General features: G+C 36.0%; 2 protein-coding genes across 3 annotated transcripts in view; one reads left to right on the top strand and one right to left on the bottom strand.

The window, feature by feature from the left end:
• Positions 1-20,726, top strand: part of fat2 (FAT atypical cadherin 2) — a 203,723-nt gene that overhangs the window by 43,651 nt on the left and 139,346 nt on the right. The window contains exon 3 of the mRNA XM_028813216.2: positions 16,084-16,395. Coding sequence (XP_028669049.2) covers positions 16,084-16,395 — 312 coding nt within the window. The remainder of the gene's footprint in view (positions 1-16,083; positions 16,396-20,726) is intronic.
• On the bottom strand, positions 7,523-13,494 carry LOC114649549 (uncharacterized). 2 transcript variants are annotated; one of them, XM_051933957.1, is made up of 7 exons: positions 13,302-13,494; positions 12,366-12,558; positions 12,228-12,278; positions 11,059-11,151; positions 10,837-10,929; positions 8,746-8,844; positions 7,523-8,508 (listed from the first exon to the last, which is right to left on the bottom strand). In XM_051933957.1, exons 2-7 carry the CDS (start codon positions 12,519-12,521, stop codon positions 7,888-7,890), a joined length of 1,113 nt encoding a protein of 370 aa, XP_051789917.1. In that variant the 5' UTR covers positions 12,522-12,558; positions 13,302-13,494; the 3' UTR covers positions 7,523-7,887. The 2 variants fall into 2 exon arrangements, with proteins under 2 accessions (XP_051789917.1, XP_051789916.1); XM_051933956.1 differs by lacking the exon at positions 13,302-13,494 and having other exon boundaries at positions 12,366-13,051.

Raw genomic sequence — 20,726 nt, 5'->3', positions numbered from 1 at the left:
TTGTACCTACTGCAAATTCAAATTATTGAACATGATCCATAGTAACATTTTTCTAATTCCTAATTCGGTTTATTTTTGCTGCCTTTCCTAACTTTATCAACTCTGAATAAATAAGGTACAAAGTACACTTAAAAGTTTTCTTTCACATTTACCACCTGTATAATATCGCAATGACCAAACAGCCAAGTATTCAGTAACTCTAGTAGAAAATGAAACTGCAGTCATCATTTTAAACCATAACAAAGTTATTGAAAAACCAATGGAAACTGTGAATCTAGAGAATACTAGAAAAACACACTGTAATTAACTATGGAAAGGTGGCTGTGTTGTTAAATTCAATATCACATTTAATACAATTTCAGCACTATAGCCTCCATACCAATTCTAGATATCAATTTTAATCCATATTCTGTTCTTTTGATTTTTTGCTTCACTAACATAAAATGATACACCTTCAGCCCATCCCACCAGGGTGAATTTCACAATAGTTTATATTTCAAGGTCAAGGTAAATAGAAGAAAAGAATAAAGGATAGCTGTCCATAATATAAAGCTCATGTAAAATAACAAAATGAAAGTTGTGAAAAACCATCTTTTACTCCAATCAGTTACAATATGTATTAATTAAACCCTCTCTTATTTGCAATAGTGATGGACAGCTTGACAGACGAGATTAGACAGGAGTCCCCATGGACTGTGATGTCTGCTGATGACATTGTGATCTGTAGTGATAGTAGGGAGCAGGTTGAGGAGACTCTGGAAAGGTGGAGATATGAGAGGAGAGGAATGAAGGTCAGTAGGAACAAGACAGAATACATGTGAGTAAATGAGATGGAGGTCAGTGGAATGGTGAGGATGAAGGGAGTAGAGTTGGCGAAGGTGGAGGAGTTTAAATACTTGGGATCAACAGTACAGAGTAATGGAGATTGTGGAAGAGAAGTGAAGAAGAGAGTGCAGGCAGATGCTCTGTCCCAGTCATCTATCCATCCCAATGTAGCCCTTGTCAGAGTTGCACAGATCCTTACGCTTGCCCTCTTTTCCTGCTTCTACCACATCACCTTACTGTAAACAATCACCAATTTCAATTGTCATAATATTCAGACATGTTCTTAAACCAGTTCCAACATAAATTTCATTGTAATTTATTAATTTGAAACTAAAAATAATTTAATGCAATTTTTTTTACTGTTTTCAAAAAGTCTATCACTCTCATTAATCTCATTAATTAAGACACAGATTTGCACAAATAAATAAACCATGGCTCTGTCTAAAAAATCTCGCTATTTGAGAGATGTTTACTGAGGCCAAGAGAAACATTAGCACAATCACGTTATGCTTGTGAAGCACTTCAATAGTGTGTGAATAAGAAATTAACTTAACTGTAGATTGCTAAATATTATTTAGTTCAACACCTGTTAGGTCTTTAGCAAGTTTAAATGAAAATTTGAATACAATATTTGTTCTGACTGTAACTTCTCCAATTCATTATCTATCATTAATCAACAAACAAACACAGCACAAGAGACTCAAACCTGTCCATATTATTAATGGTTAAACCTAGAATTTCCGCTATGAATCAGCATTGAATTCTTTTAACAAATATTACCCTCAGTGAAGTCTGTTTTATGAAGCTTAAACTCAAGTCCTCATCAAGAAGAGGCTTAATATAAAAGAAGCTTGAAGCTAACAAAATGCAAAAAATGCAGATGGCTGTGTATAGCCAGAAGTTGATCTTCTAGGCTAAAGTACCATTTTAAGTGTGGTTCTTCAGGCCACATTAACATTTTGTGCAAATGTTCAGCTATCTACTAAAATTTTTGATAGTTGATTTTCACAAGGGCGGCACGGTGGCGCAGTGGGTAGCGCTGCTGCCTCGCAGTTGGGAGATCTGGGGACCTGGGTTCGATTCCCGGGTCCTCCCTGCGTGGAGTTTGCATGTTCTCCCCGTGTCTGCGTGGGTTTCCTCCGGGCGCTCCGGTTTCCTCCGACATTCCAAAGACATGCAGGTTAGGTGGATTGGCGATTCTAAATTGGCCCTAGTGTGTGCTTGGTGTGTGGGTGTGTTTGTGTGTGTCCTGCGGTGGGTTGGCACCCTGCCCAGGATTGTTTCCTGCCCTTGTGCCCTGTGTTGGCTGGGATTGGCTCCAGCAGACCCCCGTGACCCTGTGTTCGGATTCAGCGGGTTGGAAAATGGATGGATGGATGATTTTCACAAAGCTCTGAAACAGGACATGGGAGAATATAAAAACAAAAGATACATCTTATTGCATTCATAACCCCCCACAAGTTGAGTTCAACTGAAATAAAGATTCATTCAACATATAAACTGTAGTTAAATATAAACAGTGAATTTTATGCCACGCAAAATTCTCTAGTTTTACACAGAAAAGCAATATCTACAGTACCTTATACTCTCTCTTGCCCTTACCAACAACTGGATACCAGCACTGAACAGTTCTGTCCAAGACATTAACATTAGCAGTGGAATGTGTATGTTAAACAAAATAAGTCTTGGAGAAAGTTTTTAATTTAATTTTATTAAATAAATCAGTCTCACAAAAAACACTACATAAACATCTTAACATATAAACTGCGTTAGCATGTTGTAAAACATTGAGGTTTTAATAGCTGCATCTTATTTAATTTACATTATTTGAGAGTTGGAAGAAATGATATCACTGTGATAAGACTGGTACATCAGATCAGAGGCTTGTACTGTATGCGATTCTAACTTACTAACATGTTCACAGTGATTTTCTTTACAAGTGACAGGTAATCTGTTCAAAGAATAAAATGAAAATGTCATACTAATTTATTTATATCTATATTAATATATTAGCTTTATATTTTAACATATGAGACAGATGAACCAGCCAGGAGACCTGTATGGATAAGTAGCCTGGAGTGACTGGAATCCCTGCTGGAATAGATTGTATTCCCTTTACTAACTGGAAAGCCTTCATGGGTGAATGGTGCAGTACATTCCGCCCAAAATGGTTCTTGCTTCCTTTTCCGGTCGGGAGGACTTAAGGGACAGATAAAGGGAGACTACCTCTCTGGGCTGTGTGCCCCTAGTCTGTAGGGACTCCCATGTGTGCACTTGTAGGGCTGCCCAAGAATCGTAGTCCCGACTGGCAGCCCTGCTATGTTTTTTGGCTGCAGCCATGCGGAGCTACTGAGGGAGGACATCCCTATTCTACAGACAGAACATCCTTACAGCAGTCAATATTATAGCAGAGATACCCATCAGGTACTATAACTCCCAAGCAATCCCATAAGATGCACACATGGGATGGCCCTAAAAAGGGATGTATCCACTTGGAACATAGGGGTAGCACACTGCATTGAGAGACAGACTCCCTCCACCCTTCCATTAAGTCTTATTGACCTGGAACGGAAGCAGAAACCACCTTGGCCGGGGTGTGCCTCCATCCACACCATCCATCCATGAAGGCCTCCTGCCCAGATAATGGAACATCATCTATCCCAGTAAAGATTCCAACTACTCCAGGCTGCTCAACCATACAGGCCTCCCAATCAGGTAGGAGACCCACACCCATCCTGGGTGGGATGCTAGCCCATCTGCACCATCTGTTACTAATATATTTATATGTATACATATATATATATATATATATATATATACATATACATACATATACATATACATACATATACATATATATATATATATATACATATACATACATATACATATACATACATATACATATATATATATATATATATATATATATATATATACATATACATATATATATATATATATATATATACACATACATATATATATATATATATATATATATATACACATATATATATATATATATATATATATATATATATATATATATACATATATATATATATATATATATACATATATATATATATATATATATATATATATATATATATATATATATATATATATATATATATATATATACACATATATATATATACATATATATATACATACATATATACATATATATATACATATATACATATATATATATACACATATATATATACACAAATATATATACATACATATATATACACATATATATATACACAAATATATATACATACATATATATATTATATATACATATATATATAAAATAAATAAAACTAATTATAAATCAACTTTTTTTAATGAGTAAAATTAAAATGCACCTGCTTCCAGGCTATGGTTCACTGTTACTACTAGGCTTTGAAGAATAGCCTCCCATGCATACAGTATTCCATTGTGAAACATCTCTACATTGACAACTCCAGTGTACTAATTATGAAAAGGTAATTAAAACATTAATCCAAAGCATCAAATTGAACATTCATTTATCAATGTAAGCCAAAAAAGCAACTGATGAATATTAAAAATTACAATATTTACTGGCTTCTGTACACATTATATTTGAGTTACATCACCTCTTAGTAACAAATATTAAAACTGAGCACCCAGACTCAAGTTCACAATATTCTTTCAGCCAGAACATTTGTAGATTGCTCACATTATACTAAATATGCAATAAATACACATAATTCAACCTAAAACAATGTCATCTTAACAAAGCCAAATCTAAGTGTAAAATAGCACGATGACCTTGAAGCTGATGTGTTTTGGGATTATCTCCCCTTTCAGATATTTGACACTTGCTTGATCCAGAAATATCTAGATTTCAATATTTCAAGACATCTTAGCTTCAGCTGTAATTGCTCAAATATATTTGAAATTGATCTGAATCAATGAGTACTGCAATATTTGGAATGTGTGCTCAAATTTAATGTTATTAAAAAGAAATGTAATTTAAAATGAATGTGTATGGAATCAGTAAATATTGCAGGTTTTCTGTATTATACGTTTGCAGTATGAAATAATTACTCTGATTCACTACTGGTAATTCTTTTAAATCAGTAACCCAACACCAGTGCTTTCTACCCTGAGTAAAGCTACCAAGGCCCAAGTCTCCTGGTGGCACCACACAAGTTAGAGTCACTGGCCTTGATTGAATAAACTAATAATTAAGACTTTGAAAAACAAATTTTTCTGTATTAACCTAACAGCATTAATAATTAACAGTTAGAAAACATAAATGAAATCTAAATAGGCTAATAGCACTGCTCTTTAAAGCTTACTCTTCATTTTTCTAAATGAAGAAATAGCCTGCAAATATTAACTGTGTATATATCTTTATGTAAGTGCATATAAACATATGAAATACAAATTATTTAAAGAGCAAACAAGTAACTGGCTTTTTGGAACTGTTGTTTTCAATTACCATAAAAACATCTAATGTAAACTGATTAAATTGTTTCCCATAACTAAATCTTAAATGAACACCTTTTATAACGGAAACACTTGTTTTAAACCTTTCTCTTCAGTGAGGTAATTCGATTTTTAATAAAGAATTTGACACTCAGCCAATCTCTATTTTTGAGAGCTTGTGGTTCATTTTGGATGCAGGCTTCACGCTCTCCCTTTCCTGGCACTTTACATATATTTATAAATTTGGCCAAATGTTTTTCCACTGCTCTTATTTCTTCTTCACTCCACATTCTCCTCTTCACTTGTTTATGACCTAAAAATTGCACCACAAAATTCCAATTAGCAGAATATAAACTTCTGTATAGCTTAGTTAAAAAAAGAATCTTTATTATAGCACTGATGTGTACTCACCTTGGCAAACACTGTTAACTTTTGTTTCCTGTACTTGGCCCTGAGCTCGTTTCATCTGCTTAACTTGCATTTCTAAACACAACATAATCAATTGTTACAAAATTTCAAGAATTATTTAACCTAATCAATTTAAGAAAATGTTGTCAAATTATTTTAGGAATAGTTAGAAAACCATAAACTTTAACACCAATGGATTTACAAAGTAAGATGAAATGTACAAGAGCTTACCTGCTTCACCTTCATGATCACTTAATTCTTCCTCACTTTCTGATGTTTCATTTTCAATCACTACTTTTTCTACAGTAAAAAAAGATCTTTTAATAAAAGTCAAAGAAAAAAATAGGAGCTACTTTTAAATACATCACTATACACGATAGTCAAATACAAAACTGAACTTTGAATACTGAGAAGGAAAGTAAATGCTTACAAAATTAAATTGGTTCAGGAATTCTGGTAGAGAATTCTACTATTTAGGAATGTAGTTATGAACATATTTATGTTTGAATAGTTTGGTATTATCTAAATCTTGTTCACTTCAAATGGACCAGGGCCATTCGGTTAGGTTAGCTTCAGAGTATGTCTGTCTTTATTGAAAAAGTAGGTGTCTACAGTACACTAAATTATCAGCATGTGAGGCATACTTCAAAATCATACATTTTGGACATATTTGTATAACCAAAGTGGAGGTGGAAAGGAGGAGGTGCCCTTGTCATGTCAAACATGACACATCTGCCAAAATTCATAACTATTTTTACATTTACAAATGTTGTCTTTGCTATGCAGTATGCTATGTTTGGCTATGCATATGTATACACTAGGGCAGAGAGATCGAGAGAAAGAAAATGGTCATTACCAGTTGGATCAATGGTGATATCATCCAGATTTTTTCCTTTAAACTCTCCAAGGCGCCCAGTTTCCAGAGCTAAGAGAATTTTGCTGATCTTAGCCAACTGCAAAGTGCCTTCTGGGAGACGATAGTATTGCCTATGCACTCTAATGTCATGCCCAAGGAAATCAGCCAGCTGATCCAATTCTGTATCGTTCAAGTTAAGAACTTTTGACAGAGTTGCCACATGTTTTCGGAGTTTGGTCGATGAAAGCGTTTTAGGACTTTTTGCTCCACATTCTTTGGCAAAAAGCCGAATACAATCAGATCCACGAAAATGAGATAGAGCCGAAGGTCTTGCAAACATATAGTTGTTGTCACATGGCACACCACAAACATCTCTTTTTTCTGCAAGCAACTTCATTGCTCTGTGCATAGCTGGTGACAGCAGTATAGGAACCTTCCTTCCACGCTTGCCTTTAATTTCAATTCTGATAAAGTGATGGCAAAGCTTTTGCTCTAGTTCCGAAAGAGCAAGAGCAACATCTCCATGCAAATCTGATACATCTCTTAACAAAAAGGTATTTAGAAGCATTCTGGAAACTTCTCCTTCTCTTTTGCGATTAAACAAAATAATTTGTGTTAAAGTGACTTTTGCAAGGCTTGCCCAGTTTCTTGCAGAGGCCTCAGCTAGAAGATTTTTGTAATTTTCTTCCTGTTTGTCATCAAGATACAAATGCATTTTTTTCACATCTTCGGTAAAAGGCAAAAGCTGAGGTGCATTCCACTTTGACTCTCTCAAACATCTTAGGGCTACAGACGAAATTAGCTCATTCCACTGGGTTTCATAAATTTTTCGGAAGCTTTGAGCATTTTTTACCATCATTTCATTTTCTTCTACCATTGCCTGGGCTTCCACTATATTTGATATTTTCTGAAGGCTGTGGCCAAGCTTCAGTGCTAATGAAGGAGTTTTCATCGTGCCACTCTCCTGGTCGTACCCAGCAACACATTTCACTGCTGTTACTACATGTGGAAAGCTAGATGGAATTATGAAGTCTTTCATATTTTGCAATGGTGTTATTCGTCTTGCACATAACAACAAACGACCAAGCTCTCTAATCTTCTGACGAATGTATTCATGTTTAGATATGTCTGAACCGAGCCTGTTAAAGAGATGTCGTGCTATTTGTAAAATGCAAGGATCCTTCTTGACTATAAGTGAAATGTCGTCTTTTATCATTTCACTCATTAGCTTCCAAAGGCCACTGTCAACACCAGGAGGCACAGGTTCAGCAAATGCACACAAAGACTGGACCCTATTTTTTCCAGGTTTTGGTTGATCACGTTTTCTAAGCTTGCAATGTTTCATGTGTCGCCAAAGATTGTGTCTTAAAAAAAAAACCCTGACAATTTAAACAATGTGCAAAATCTTTAGATGGCAAACAATTTCTAGGTTGTCTTCGAGGTACGAGCATTCCTTTCCCCATTTTTAAAACTTCCACATTGTGAGCAAAATTGCCTCTGTTTCGAAGAAGATCTATTTGAAGTCTTCTTTCTTTTGATTTTCTTGGAAACTGGAGAGCTTTAGCAACTTCAGTCTCATTGTGATGAATTTGTTCAATATGCCTGGCAATTTTTGCATAGGACTTACCACAGAAAAGGCAAAACTGTTTTTTGTCATATACTCTTCCTCCACCAGTTTTTACAGAAACTGCCTTTACAGATACTGGATCATATTCTTTGCTTTCAGAGTCTGAAACAGTGGAATCAGGTACAGGTCTATCATATGTGGAACATGACGCAGAGGATTTCTCATCTTTATCTATTTTGTCACTCATGTGTGCTGATAAGCTGTCACTACTGCAGTCTGGACTATTCTCTTCTGATGACTTAGGAATGTAGTCATCATCGCTTTGGTTCATACTGGAATCTGATGACTCGGAACAGTTTCGAAGCATCTCTTCGCTCACCTATTAAAAACATAAGAAAGCCATCTAGAACCAAGTCCCTATACTGCATACTGATTTACAAGTGTTGAAAACTACATTATTGGATTAATGATTGATTTGTTTTATATTTATTATTAATAATGTATATACATGCAGCAATTGCTTAATATTTCAAAACCCACTATGAAATACTCAAACTGTTACTTTTATAGTGAAAATATTGAGTTATAAAGTTTATGCCATCGAGGTATAACTTACAATAACACTGTCAGAGCGCCTAAGTTTTGGCACAGTACAATCAAGCTCACTCTCTTCTAAAGAAACTGGTTCAGTGTCAGATCCACTGTTGTCTTCAGTCTGTAAAAATATAACTGGATGTCATATTCATTGGACACACATTATGATGTGTTAGTATTAGTACTGTTGTTAACTGTTGTTAGTAGTAGTAGTAGCAATATTCCTACTATTGCTATCATTGTTGTTTTTTACTTTTACACTTTGCAAAGGCCAGTTACAATCAAGTACTTTCTGCTCAAATAAGTGTTAAGTGTCATTATAGGCAATTACAGGGATAACAGAATACCAGATTTTATAGTATGCTGTACATAATGTACATTAAATGAGATTATGCTTAATACATTTTTCAGGCCAAATCTTGAATGTTGAATATGGAGACAAGACAACAGTTTGTTAGGTCTTAAGAATAAGTGCAACACATACAGGAGAGTCAACTTTTCTTCATTAACTATCAGTATTAGGACTGTCATTTATAGCAGTTCATTTTTATTATGGAGACCTAAATGAATCAGAGTGAGGTAAAAGTACTGAAACACCACCAACATTCCTAGTGAGGACTTACATATATTTCAGTTCACATTCACTGTGGGGACATAGAGTAAGGGGTGAGCAGGAGTCAATCTATCTTTTATATAGCTATCCTTGTGGGAACTCGCACACATTTCAGGTCACAACCACTGTGTGGACCTAAACTAAGTGGGTGGACAGTGGCACAAGAAACCCCATCATCACTAACTAACCTAGTGGGGGCTCGCACACATTTCAAGTCACAAGCATTGTGTGGACGTAATGCAAGGGGGGGAAGGTAGCACAAGTAACCCCATCTTCAATAACTGCCCTTATGGGGACTCTCACACATACTTCAGGTCATTCCTGTTATGAAGATCTCAGTGAAGTAGAAAGATGTTTTAGGATTTAAAACACAACAAGCTGTCCTTGTGGGAACTCGCACACATTTCAGGTTAAAACCACTGTGTGGACCTAAACTAAGTGGGTGGACAGTGGCACAAGACACCCCATCATCACTAACTAACCTAGTGGGGACTCACACACATTTCAATTCACAACCATTGTGTGGACCTAAAGCAAGTTGGGGAAGGTAGCACAAGTAACCCCATCTTCAATAACTGCCCTTGTGAGGACTCTCACATATACTTCAAGTCATTCCTGTTATGAAGACCTCAGCGAAGTAGAAAGATATTTTAGGATTTAAAATCTATCTTTTATATAGCTATCCTTGTGGGAACTCGCACACATTTCAGGTCACAACCACTGTGTGGACCTAAACTAAGTGGGTGGACAGTGGCACAAGAAACCCCATCATCACTAACTAACCTAGTGAGGACTCACACACATTTCAAGTCACAAGCATTGTGTGGACGTAATGCAAGTGGGGGAAGGTAGCACAAGTAACCCCATCTTCAATAACTGCCCTTATGGGGACTCTCACACATACTTCAGGTCATTCCTGTTATGAAGATCTCAGTGAAGTAGAAAGATGTTTTAGGATTTAAAACACAACAAGCTGTCCTTGTGGGAACTCGCACACATTTCAGGTTAAAACCACTGTGTGGACCTAAACTAAGTGGGTGGACAGTAGCACAAGAAACCCCATCATCACTAACTAACCTAGTGGGGTCTCACACACACATTTCAAGTCACAACCATTGTATGGACCTAAAGTAAGTGGGAGATGGTAGTACAAATAACCCCATCTTCACTAACTGCCCTTATGGGGACTCTCACACATTCCAGGTCATTTTCATTAGGGGGACCTTAGTGAAGTAGGCTGGGCAGTAAGAAATACGTAGCAATGACACATTTCCTGTGAGGATTCAGATATATTTCAGATCACTCTCATCATGAGGACATAAAGCAAGTGAGGAATACAGTTAACAGATCTTATGGGTAATGTCTATAGAATTTTTAAACAAAACAACTTTATGAAATAAACTGTAGCAGATTAAATTTAAAAACAAAATAAGACATTTTGCCATTAAAAGATATATACTATGTATTTCTAGTTATATTTGTTAAGTAAAAAAACTGTACCTGCTCATTAGTAACAACTGCTTCTTTCTCTTGAGGTTCAGAAGTCTTTTCAGCTAAGCTATGACTGAGGGCCTTCTCTCTTCCATCAGGGTTCTGAGGAGAAGGCAAAAATAATTAAATGATTAGCAAAATAAAAGGATAATATACAGTATAACATTGTATCATTAAGTGATGTAAAGTATTGGTCTAATAAAAAAAGTTTAAGGCAATAAAGAATATTACCTGTTCATCAATAGCAAGAGTGCCTTTTACTTGTGCCAGTGTAGGCTGTTGAGCCAAGATCTGGCTTTGGGCAACATCCCTTTCCCCAGTGCCCTAAAAAACAGAATATTGATCAAATGCATAATAAAATCAGGTATGCTGTTATCACTTTCCAGTCTTATATGCAATAATAATACTTCTAATACTAAAATGAACTTACTGGTTTCCCACTTGATGAAAGATGTAAAAACCTTTGTTGGATTTTTTAAATATCATATTTTGTCATAAATACTATATGAATGCCCAAAGTAAATCTTTGATATGACTTGACTGTTCCTTATAGTGCCTAATTCTCATTCAAAGATACTGTGAATCAAAAATTACACACTAAATCAGCAGTAGTCACATTTCTATATGCACTATACAGTATGTACATGAAATATTATTTCATATGGGCTAATTTATATTTTACATAATCCAAAAAGCAACCTATTACAATGGATATGTTTAACATCAAAAAAAAGCCTAAAGTGTTCATATAAAAAAATAAGTAACTTTTCAGTTACTTGAATAGTTTCTGGGTTTCTAAGTCTTGTAGATGGTTGTACATTTTGCATGATTTACATGATATCACAAAAGGATAACCATATTTTTTCTTCCTCTTTAAACAACATTTATTCTTTTGGTGTGTGCACTTAATTTTTCTTTCTGTCATATGTTTCATTCAGAATTGTTTATGTGCTACAAAAGTTGGAAACAACTTTCACTAAGTCATACACTGTGTATGTTTTCTGAAAATGTATAGTGCAAATATCAAAATTATGCTAATCAATACCAATATGTTCTTGTTTAGGAAAATCTAGTATGCAATTAATGATTTTACCCTACATTTATTCTTTCCTCTCTTAGTTTCCTATAATTAAGTGTACACAATCCATTTTCATACTTTTAATTGAAATTGTGGGACTATATCTGTGTTTCTTAAATTTATTATCATATAAAAATATATTTCCACTTCCAATCACACAGCTTTATTATCTAAAAATAGTGAAATAAGGTGTATAGACTCAGGCAATGTAATACATTGCAATGCATGTATAAAAATAAACATCAGTACTATTGTTACTTCTTTAAAAAAATCTTTATTAAAATAAAATGCCTGTATATATTAATAATGTAGATTTAGTTACCTTGTCATTTGTCTGTAATGGTGATGATACAATGGTGGCTTTTTCTTTTCCCTGCATACAGACACAAAAATAATTACTTCACAGGTGACAACAACCTAAGCTAATCCTAAATACATAAATAAAGACTACAGTTCTTACCTGCTTTCTCCAAGGCCATGGTCCATCTCCATAGCTGTATGTGATTTCTTCACCAGGAAGAATATCTCTTAAAGCAAACAGGCAGAGGTGTGGCATTCCATCTACTGCCAGTTTCTTGATTTTGCAGTTTGGACTTTTGTGGTTGTCATTTATCATTCTTCCCACAGAGCCATCATCTTTGGCTCCATCAATGCTGTAACAGCAGTACAGTTTAAATACATACATAAAAATGACTAATATATATATATATATGTGGCATACACACAGCCAATTTACCTCATGTATTAGAACGAGTAGTGCTCCGTGGAAATAATCGTGTAGCACATTTGGGTCTGAACCTGAGAGGATTGCGCCTCACTTAACTGAAAAGGACTATCTCGAGAAACTGACACAAAAGCAGCTCCGCGATCGCTATGTTGCAGACAGAGCACTTGGAGCACTTCAGACACGTTTCAGGGCTGCTACAGTCCATCTGCCCGAGTGTGCGGCCGCCAGCGTGCCTCACAGGGCAGGTGGACAGTGGGCATACGAACTGCCTCTGAGGCAGAGAGGGGCGGACAGAGGGTCGAGGCAGCTGGCTGATTCCACTAAAGTGCTCACTAACTGCGGTGTCTGAGAACGCGGATCTCGGAGCTGCTTCTCCAGGAGTCCCGACGCTTCAGACTGCATAAGATATTTGCGTTACACGTGCGCTATCAGGTTATTATTATGCCGTTTTTTTAATGTTAAAGCGGGTTTGTTGTATATATCATAAAGTATTTTAAACATCATTTATTTTTTATTCGGGGACAGGGAAACCTGATTATACTGTCTGGCAGTATTACTTTGTTCTGCCGTTTACTTTCATTCTGACGTTTTGTTAACTATTGCAATATTGACTTCGGAAGAGACTGTAATACACTTTCACCATAAATTAGAAAAATAAATACAGCTCACCAAAAACTTTTCCCATTCCATTTAAAGTCGAAAAGAAAGACGGCAGTGGCAGGATGGTACACTCGCCTCCTCCTCTCACTTTCAGCCCTGTCTATTAGCTGACCGCGGTACTCTGCCACAAAGTCACCCCTTTCCAATGCCTCCACCGCAAACACTCCACGTCCTGCGAACGACCGAGTATGTCAAACGTACTTCGCTAATATAACTGCAAGGTTAATAATTAAAGAAAAAAAATGGTTATAAACAACTTACCTTTCTCTGAATTGATAAATTTAATTTCCAATCCGCGTTTGTCCGAAGATGACCTCACATACCGAATAGCGTCGCTTTCCGGATTTATTCGTTGTCTTTTCATTTTCAACATACGTCTATATATATATATATATACAAACATATACATATAAACTCCCGAATATAAACATGCATAATTTGTGTTTTAAAATGAAATGTATAATAAAGCCGACATATAAAAATAGCCAAGCAGGGTCTTCTTAAAAACGAACAAACACAACATATCCTGGCAAATGTTTATCCAAGCAAAGCTTTATGTAGATAAAAACGTCATCTTCATTGGCTAATAATAATAATAACGTTTAACTACTTACTCTAACATCACATGTATTAAAATACTGTTTACCTTTTTTTACAGTTTGTAATTTATCCTTTCACTCTATCAATCTTTCCTCCATATGCAGGCACCTAACGGTAACATCCGGTGTAGCTGCCACATGACCAAAAGTGTGCTTAACCCTGCAGTACCGTAAAGTGCCTGTAGGGGGTGTTAAATGCTGTGATCATCCAGCCCCAAAACACACTGCAGTACCGCAAAGTGTCTGTAGGGGGTTTTACACACTGTGAGCAGCCAGCCTCAAAACACACACACAAATTTTACTCAAAGAAATACGATTTTTGGGGTCATGGTAGATTTTGATGGTACACCCCTTAGGAAGCAATTTTGCATTAATTATAATGGTCAGAATTATGGGGACCTCATTTTTGGTCCCCACTTGGTCAGAGGTCCTCACTGTGTTGGTGTGCAGTCAGGCGTATGTCCCCTTTGAGATAGTAATGCAAGTACACACACACAAACGCACACACACACACACACACCAAGCACACAATAGGGATAATTTAGGATCGCCAATGCACCTAACCTGCATATCTTTGGACTGTGGGAGGAAACCGGAGTACCCGGGGGAAACCCACACAGACACAGGGAGAACATGCAAACTCCACGCAGGGAGGACCCGGGAAGCGAACCCCAGGTCTCCCAAGTGCAAGGCAGCAGCGCTACCCACTGCGTCACAGTGCCGCCCATAAAAAATAATAAACAACTAAAAATAAAAACAAAACTCAAATAATGACGAGAACAACCCAAAATTTCACCACATTTATTATTTATTTTGTAATGAATTTTTTTTTACCAGTTTCATCTTGAAGGATTTCTTGACCTAAAAATATAATCCCATGTTCTTTGTAATAATGGTTGAGAAAAAAATAATAATCTCATGCTTTCATGCAGAATGGAGTCAACAAATTTTCTGATAGAAAACACCAATAATAGACAAATTGTGCCTATGAAAAAAGCTTTCACTACTCGAGTTGCATAATCTAGGTGGCAAGTCATCAAGTTGTATGCACACAACATCCCAAATATGAGTATTTTAGTAAAATATTATTAAATACACCACTTCTAGAAAACACTCTTGTGAACGAAAATGAAATACGCTTAAACACTACCAAGCATTGAAATGAAGACCCGCCTCCCCCTCATTCATTGGTCAGGAGTCCAGCCCAGTTTAGTTTTCTTCATTGGCTAACATTGCACTTCAAATAATATCAACATTACAAAGTGCACTGAAAAAAGTGCAACTAAACATTAAATGTGAGATTAAAGAAATGTGAGTAAAAACATTAGCAAGAAGAGAATATGCCTCATACTTGTGCATAACCGAGATGCTTCAACAAGCAGAAGGTCAATTCACCTGTGCAGTTTGACTGACTGTCACTAGACACAATCCCAAGACACTCCAGTTGTGGCTCACCACTATGAATATACAGTGAATGTAACAACAGGAGGGTTTTAAATTCAAATTCTTTTTCATGCTTGAACAAGTTCCATTTTTATTCACAAAAAACATTTTCTGGAAGTACAGTAATTTATTTAAGAATATTTTAGTAAAAATGCGCGTGTTTGGGACATTGTGAGATTGCAAGATGATGACTTGACACGTAGATTATCCACCAGAAGTAACATGAGATTTTTTAATGTGTATTTTTGGTATTGGAAGCTGTGAAAATTTTGTGCAGTGCATCTACAATGTATCTTATTTATTGACCAGAAGTGACCAGTGAGCACAGAAATTCTGTAAGAATCTTCATGATGTGTCTTTTCCATAATCTGAAGGTATGCACAACCTAGTTCTTATCATAACAAAAGCAGTAACTGATTGATTTTTATGTATCTACTGTCACAGAATCTGTTACATTCCTAATCCCATTCTGCTGTAGTTAAACAAAATAACAGTCTCAATTAAACTGGGGTACACAAAGGTTCACGTGTTCTCATATTAGGCATCCTTCTGCAATGTAACTGAATAAAGTATGACTTTTACAAAAGAGTGTTAACATGCTGTAGATGCTTTCATGTCCCCCTGGGGATACACAAACAGTACTTGTCTCATTTATTGTATAAGGATTTCCTTATTGCCTGATTACAAGGCCATTGTCCTTTTAAGGAAAAATTAATTTTTTACATTTTCTTTTTTTTCTCTCACTTTAGGTACCATTCAAACAGTAGAGAGTCTGGACCGTGAGTCCATCTCTCGTTACTGGCTTACAGTTTATGCAACAGACATGGGCACTGTTCCACTCACCTCCTGGACAGAGGTTTACATTGAAGTGCTTGACATCAATGATAATCCTCCAGTGCCAACAAAGCCAGTTTATTTTGGATCGATCTTGGAAAACTCTCCGAAAGATTTATCAGTTGTCCGAATTGAAGCCAGTGACCCTGACTCAACCTCAGAAGGGAAACTTGTTTTCAAGATCACTGACACCCAGCTTTCATATTTCAACATCAATCCGAAAACAGGTAAGTTTTAAGTTCACTGTACAATGAATAAACTCAGTAGCACTTTAGAAAAGGGGCTGCGTAGGTGCATTTACTCATCAGTTAATGCTATGTGTAAAGGCCATAGCAAAATCTTTGTTTGCACGTAAGAGGACTTATAAAAGCCCAAGTAACTCTCTTATCTGCTTCTTTTGTGTTTTGCTGAATGTCCGTTTTTTTTCAGCTTTTTGCTCACAAAGAAAACTTTCATTTCATTTCCATTTTCTCACTAATACTTCTGAAATAATCTTCAAAATGTCAGACTAGCACACAGTGTTAATCTGTTCCTGATGCAATCCTCCCACACTGAAGAGAACAAGAGTCTTTGTTATTAACTTAAAATAAATAAATACTGTATGTGAATGTCTTATGAAAATATTATAAGCAAAGCACATAAAAATAGAAACTGCAAGCACCTTACAAACCATCAACAATAAGAAATATTTGAAACAATGAAACCTAGTTGGCCTCTTTTGTGAAGAATTCTTGTCTATTTTATGGTCAGTACAGTGTAGTATTGTAAGAGCACTTGACTTTGCACTTGCTGAAATCAAAGCAAAATCTTTCTTAAATATAATATATTTTCCAACATGGTAATGAAAGCCTTAATTGCATCTATTTTTCACCATTGCTTGAAATTATAATCAATTTCTGACGGTGAATAACAGTAGAACAGTAGAAGTTCTGTTGTAATGTAGAATTTATAAGTAAAGGCAAAGTGACAGATTTGAGATATTAGCTATCCAAATTGGATACATGTATCTGTTATAATAAATAAAATATAACTGTAACTATAAAATTAAATCACTGATTTTAATTGTGAACTGTTTTCTTTTAGCAATGTATAAATGAGCCATTGTCAATGCTTACGTTCTACAGATACTGTAGAAGACGTTTGTGTAATATAGGTTTCATTAGATCCAATATGGTTACCAAACATCTATTTACTTGTTCATATACTTCATATCAATGATCGTAACAAACATCTTTTGTAACTCAGATTGTAACCAATAGGTTAAGCAGAATCATGAGCAGACATTTCGGGTGCAACAGAAAAGCAGTTTGCCTTCATGGATTGCTCTGTTTTGGGTTTATAAATCACTACTATAGTAATTCATGAATTTGTTTCAGTGCAGAAGCCCATGATCTACTCCAAATTATGTGCCACATGCTTGTTATAGGGGAGCACCAACCTATTGGTGGCTATTCACTTTGTGGAAAAACAGACACAAAGTCATACAAAGAGCTGGGGTCCCAGCCAGGGAGAAGAGAGTTTTCTACAGTGGACAGAGACACAGAGTCTCAGGTTTTACAGCAGAAGAGGGATGGAGTTGTGTTTCCTAATGATGCTGCTGATTGAATGATGATAACTTCATGGCACCATCTCCTTTAATTGCATCCAGACTGGAAGGGGAGGAGTGTGGAAGGAGGAGACATGACATCAGGTGTTTTTGGGTGAGACAACCTCTGAGCTGGGGATGAGAACAGAATTTGTTCTAATGTACAGCGTAACCTGCTCTCCAGTCCCCCGGTGTACCTTTGAATTGATCTTAGTTCGCCACACAATACCCACGTGTATCGCAGTTATCATATACAGGAAGAAAACAAAAGACATGTCCCGTCAAAAGAGAAGTATCTCATTACAGAAGCATACTTTAATAGCAGCAAGGTTTATTGAACATGTGATGTCATGTCATTTTCTAATCCAGTTAATCCAGAAAAGGGTGGGCCTGGGGCCAATGGCAGCCAGCACAGGGCACAAGGCAAGAACAAACCCTGGTTATGGTGCCAATCCATCTCAAAGCGAACACACACATACACCTACAAACCAAACACACACTAGCGCCAATTTAGTGTCACCAATTCACCTAATCTGCATGCCTTTAAACAGTTGGAGGAAACTAAAAGCACCCAGAGCAAAACCATGTATACACAAGGAGAATATGCAAACTCCAAGCAGGTGTACTGGGGTAACTGAAAGTAAGTAAAAGCTTAGCTTCATGGGATAACTCTACATATTGTTGGAAAAGTTTTAGCAAAATCAAAAAACTTTACACCTTCTGTCACATCTGGCATATTTATATGTTCTGTTTTCTAATTTGCATTGTAAACATGGAAATGCTAGTAATTAAAATGCTATAAGAACTATACATTACCTATGGTATACTAAATTGGAAGAGCAAGAGCTGCAGTTTGTCACTAAAAGAAGAAATGACTTGCTATGTGGTGTCATGAAAGCTTAACATAAAGTTGTGCCCTCCAGTTTCAGTTCTGTTCTTGAATTCTGTTCTTGAATGAAGTTTCAGCATTTTCAGAAAGTAGAGATTAGGCAAGTAGTGCACTCTTATGGCTCCTAATCATGTTAAATGTGACCAATGTTTTGTCTTTCACAAAATAAAAAAAAGTTTTTGATTTTTTTGCAGTGTTGAGGTTCATTGTTTTCCTCTTTATTTAAATTTATAGTCACTTCATACTGCTAAGCAACCTTCAGAAACTTTGTTCACACCAATGGAGAGAATACTCTTACTCTAATCTAATCAATAAACACTTCTGTTTCCAGTTATAGATATTGCTAAAAACGTCTCTTTCCATGTTTCCAAGCAACAATGTTTTTAACTACTTTTTCATTCCACTGTCATTTCTAGCATTCAGCACGAGCAGTAGTGAAAATTAAGCTGGTTCATTGGAGGCCACATTCAGGCACATAACCCCACATATCCACACTGACAATTAGGTTACATCCTTACAAAGGCACTTCTGGGGCTACACAAATAATTAAGTTATGCAGTTTTGGTTTACTTATAACAGAAAGATATCAGAGCTAAAGACAGTCAAGAGAAGAGCTAGAAAACTGATTTGCGGGCTGGCAGCGTATGAACAAAGAAGAATGATGAAGAAGCTGAATCTTTTCAGTTTAAGAATAATTAGAGGGTTAAATGATACAGCTGTTTAAAACTATTAAAGTGAGCATGAAATGTTTTTGAAAAGGTACAGTTGGCCCAAATAGAACCTGGTTTTATGGCCAAATTCACACAGACACTTCTTCACATAGACATTTAGATACACAGAACAGGTTTGTGCATCACAAAGTAACAGGAGACTTTAATTTCTAAACATAAGATGAATAGGAATGAGTGAGCTGTGTTGGTATAAAGTGTCAACTTTTTGCCAAAACAGCTCAAATTGTGTTCTGTACCCAGAGTACACAGAGAGAGTCTTGAACTTTGGGAGACTATTTAAACTTCACATAGGAAGTGACCAATTCACTAACTAAAAATTGTAGTGATGAGGTAACATTGCCAGCTAATGCACTGCCAAGCCAAAATATAAAACACGTTTTTCATATTGTTTATATTAATAAATACCACTAATGCAGTAGTACTAAGCTATGTAAAATACATTTTTAAAGTACTATAAGTACACATGTTTTTCATCATTTGTAAGTAGTGTAAGGTTGTAATCCAGTGCTAAAGTTTCTTATATTACTCATTTATTTTTGTGCCGAAACCTTTGAGCATGAACATCTGACTTTTCATGTGTTCACCTATGAAAGTCAAAATTCTTAAAACCTCATTCACATGTAAGGTTATAGTCACAGGCTTAAAATATTAAAGTTGATGACTGTAAAATCAATCAGTATTCAAACAGTCACAGCTCCTTTCCCACTAGTTTTCTGTACCCAGGTTGAACCTCATCATTCCAGGGACAAGCCCTCATGTTTCACTTCGCATTATGCCCTGGGTCAATTCACTTTAATAAAGTGATAAGTACCTAATGCACAGAGTTCTAACATAAGTTTCACATTAAAGAGACGTCCTTCATTCTGCTGCCATTATTATGTAGCTACAAGGGGAAGATACAGTGCCAAAAATTGTCACAAGCATCTCTGCATATGCTAAAGTTAAATATTTGCATCTTTGTGTACAGTATCCCATGAACTCTATTGTATGGTCTTACACTGCTTTTGATTATTTAAGGCCTGCTCAGGTTGCTGTGTACACTGGCTTCAACTGATAAAGGCACGTTTCCACTACTGAGACAATACAATTCAAGTTAGAAAAGATGCTGGTGTGTTCATGCAAAAAAGTTCATTTTATTTTTTTATTGGTTAAAGGCACACACTCCTCTTCACCTACTAGATTTGTGTACAGCAAGTCTGGTCATGTTTCTCCATGAGGATCTTTATCATATGGGCTTGAAAAGTGTTACTTACAAGAGACTAACCTCCAGGGCACTGCACAAAAATTTAAGGAAGTGCAAAATGTACATAATATTGCTGTTTAAACAAATTGCAAGAGATTCATGCTATTGAC

Source organism: Erpetoichthys calabaricus, chromosome 11 (genome assembly GCF_900747795.2).
Source record: "Erpetoichthys calabaricus chromosome 11, fErpCal1.3, whole genome shotgun sequence".
Classification (NCBI taxonomy): domain Eukaryota; kingdom Metazoa; phylum Chordata; class Cladistia; order Polypteriformes; family Polypteridae; genus Erpetoichthys; species Erpetoichthys calabaricus.
Note: the sequence above shows the minus strand (reverse complement) of the source record. Positions and strands in the feature narration are given on the sequence as shown.

Bases quoted from the DNA above. Each gene is read 5' to 3' on its own strand.
- LOC114649549 (XM_051933956.1), bottom strand. From the start codon at position 12,590: ATGTATGTATTTAAACTGTACTGCTGTTACAGCATTGATGGAGCCAAA. The intron at 11,152-12,227 runs GTAACTAAATCT...TCTGTTTTTTAG, and splicing joins CATTACAGACAAATGACAAG to GGCACTGGGGAAAGGGATGT. The intron at 8,845-10,836 runs GTACAGTTTTTT...ATATTTTTACAG, and splicing joins CAGTTGTTACTAATGAGCAG to ACTGAAGACAACAGTGGATC.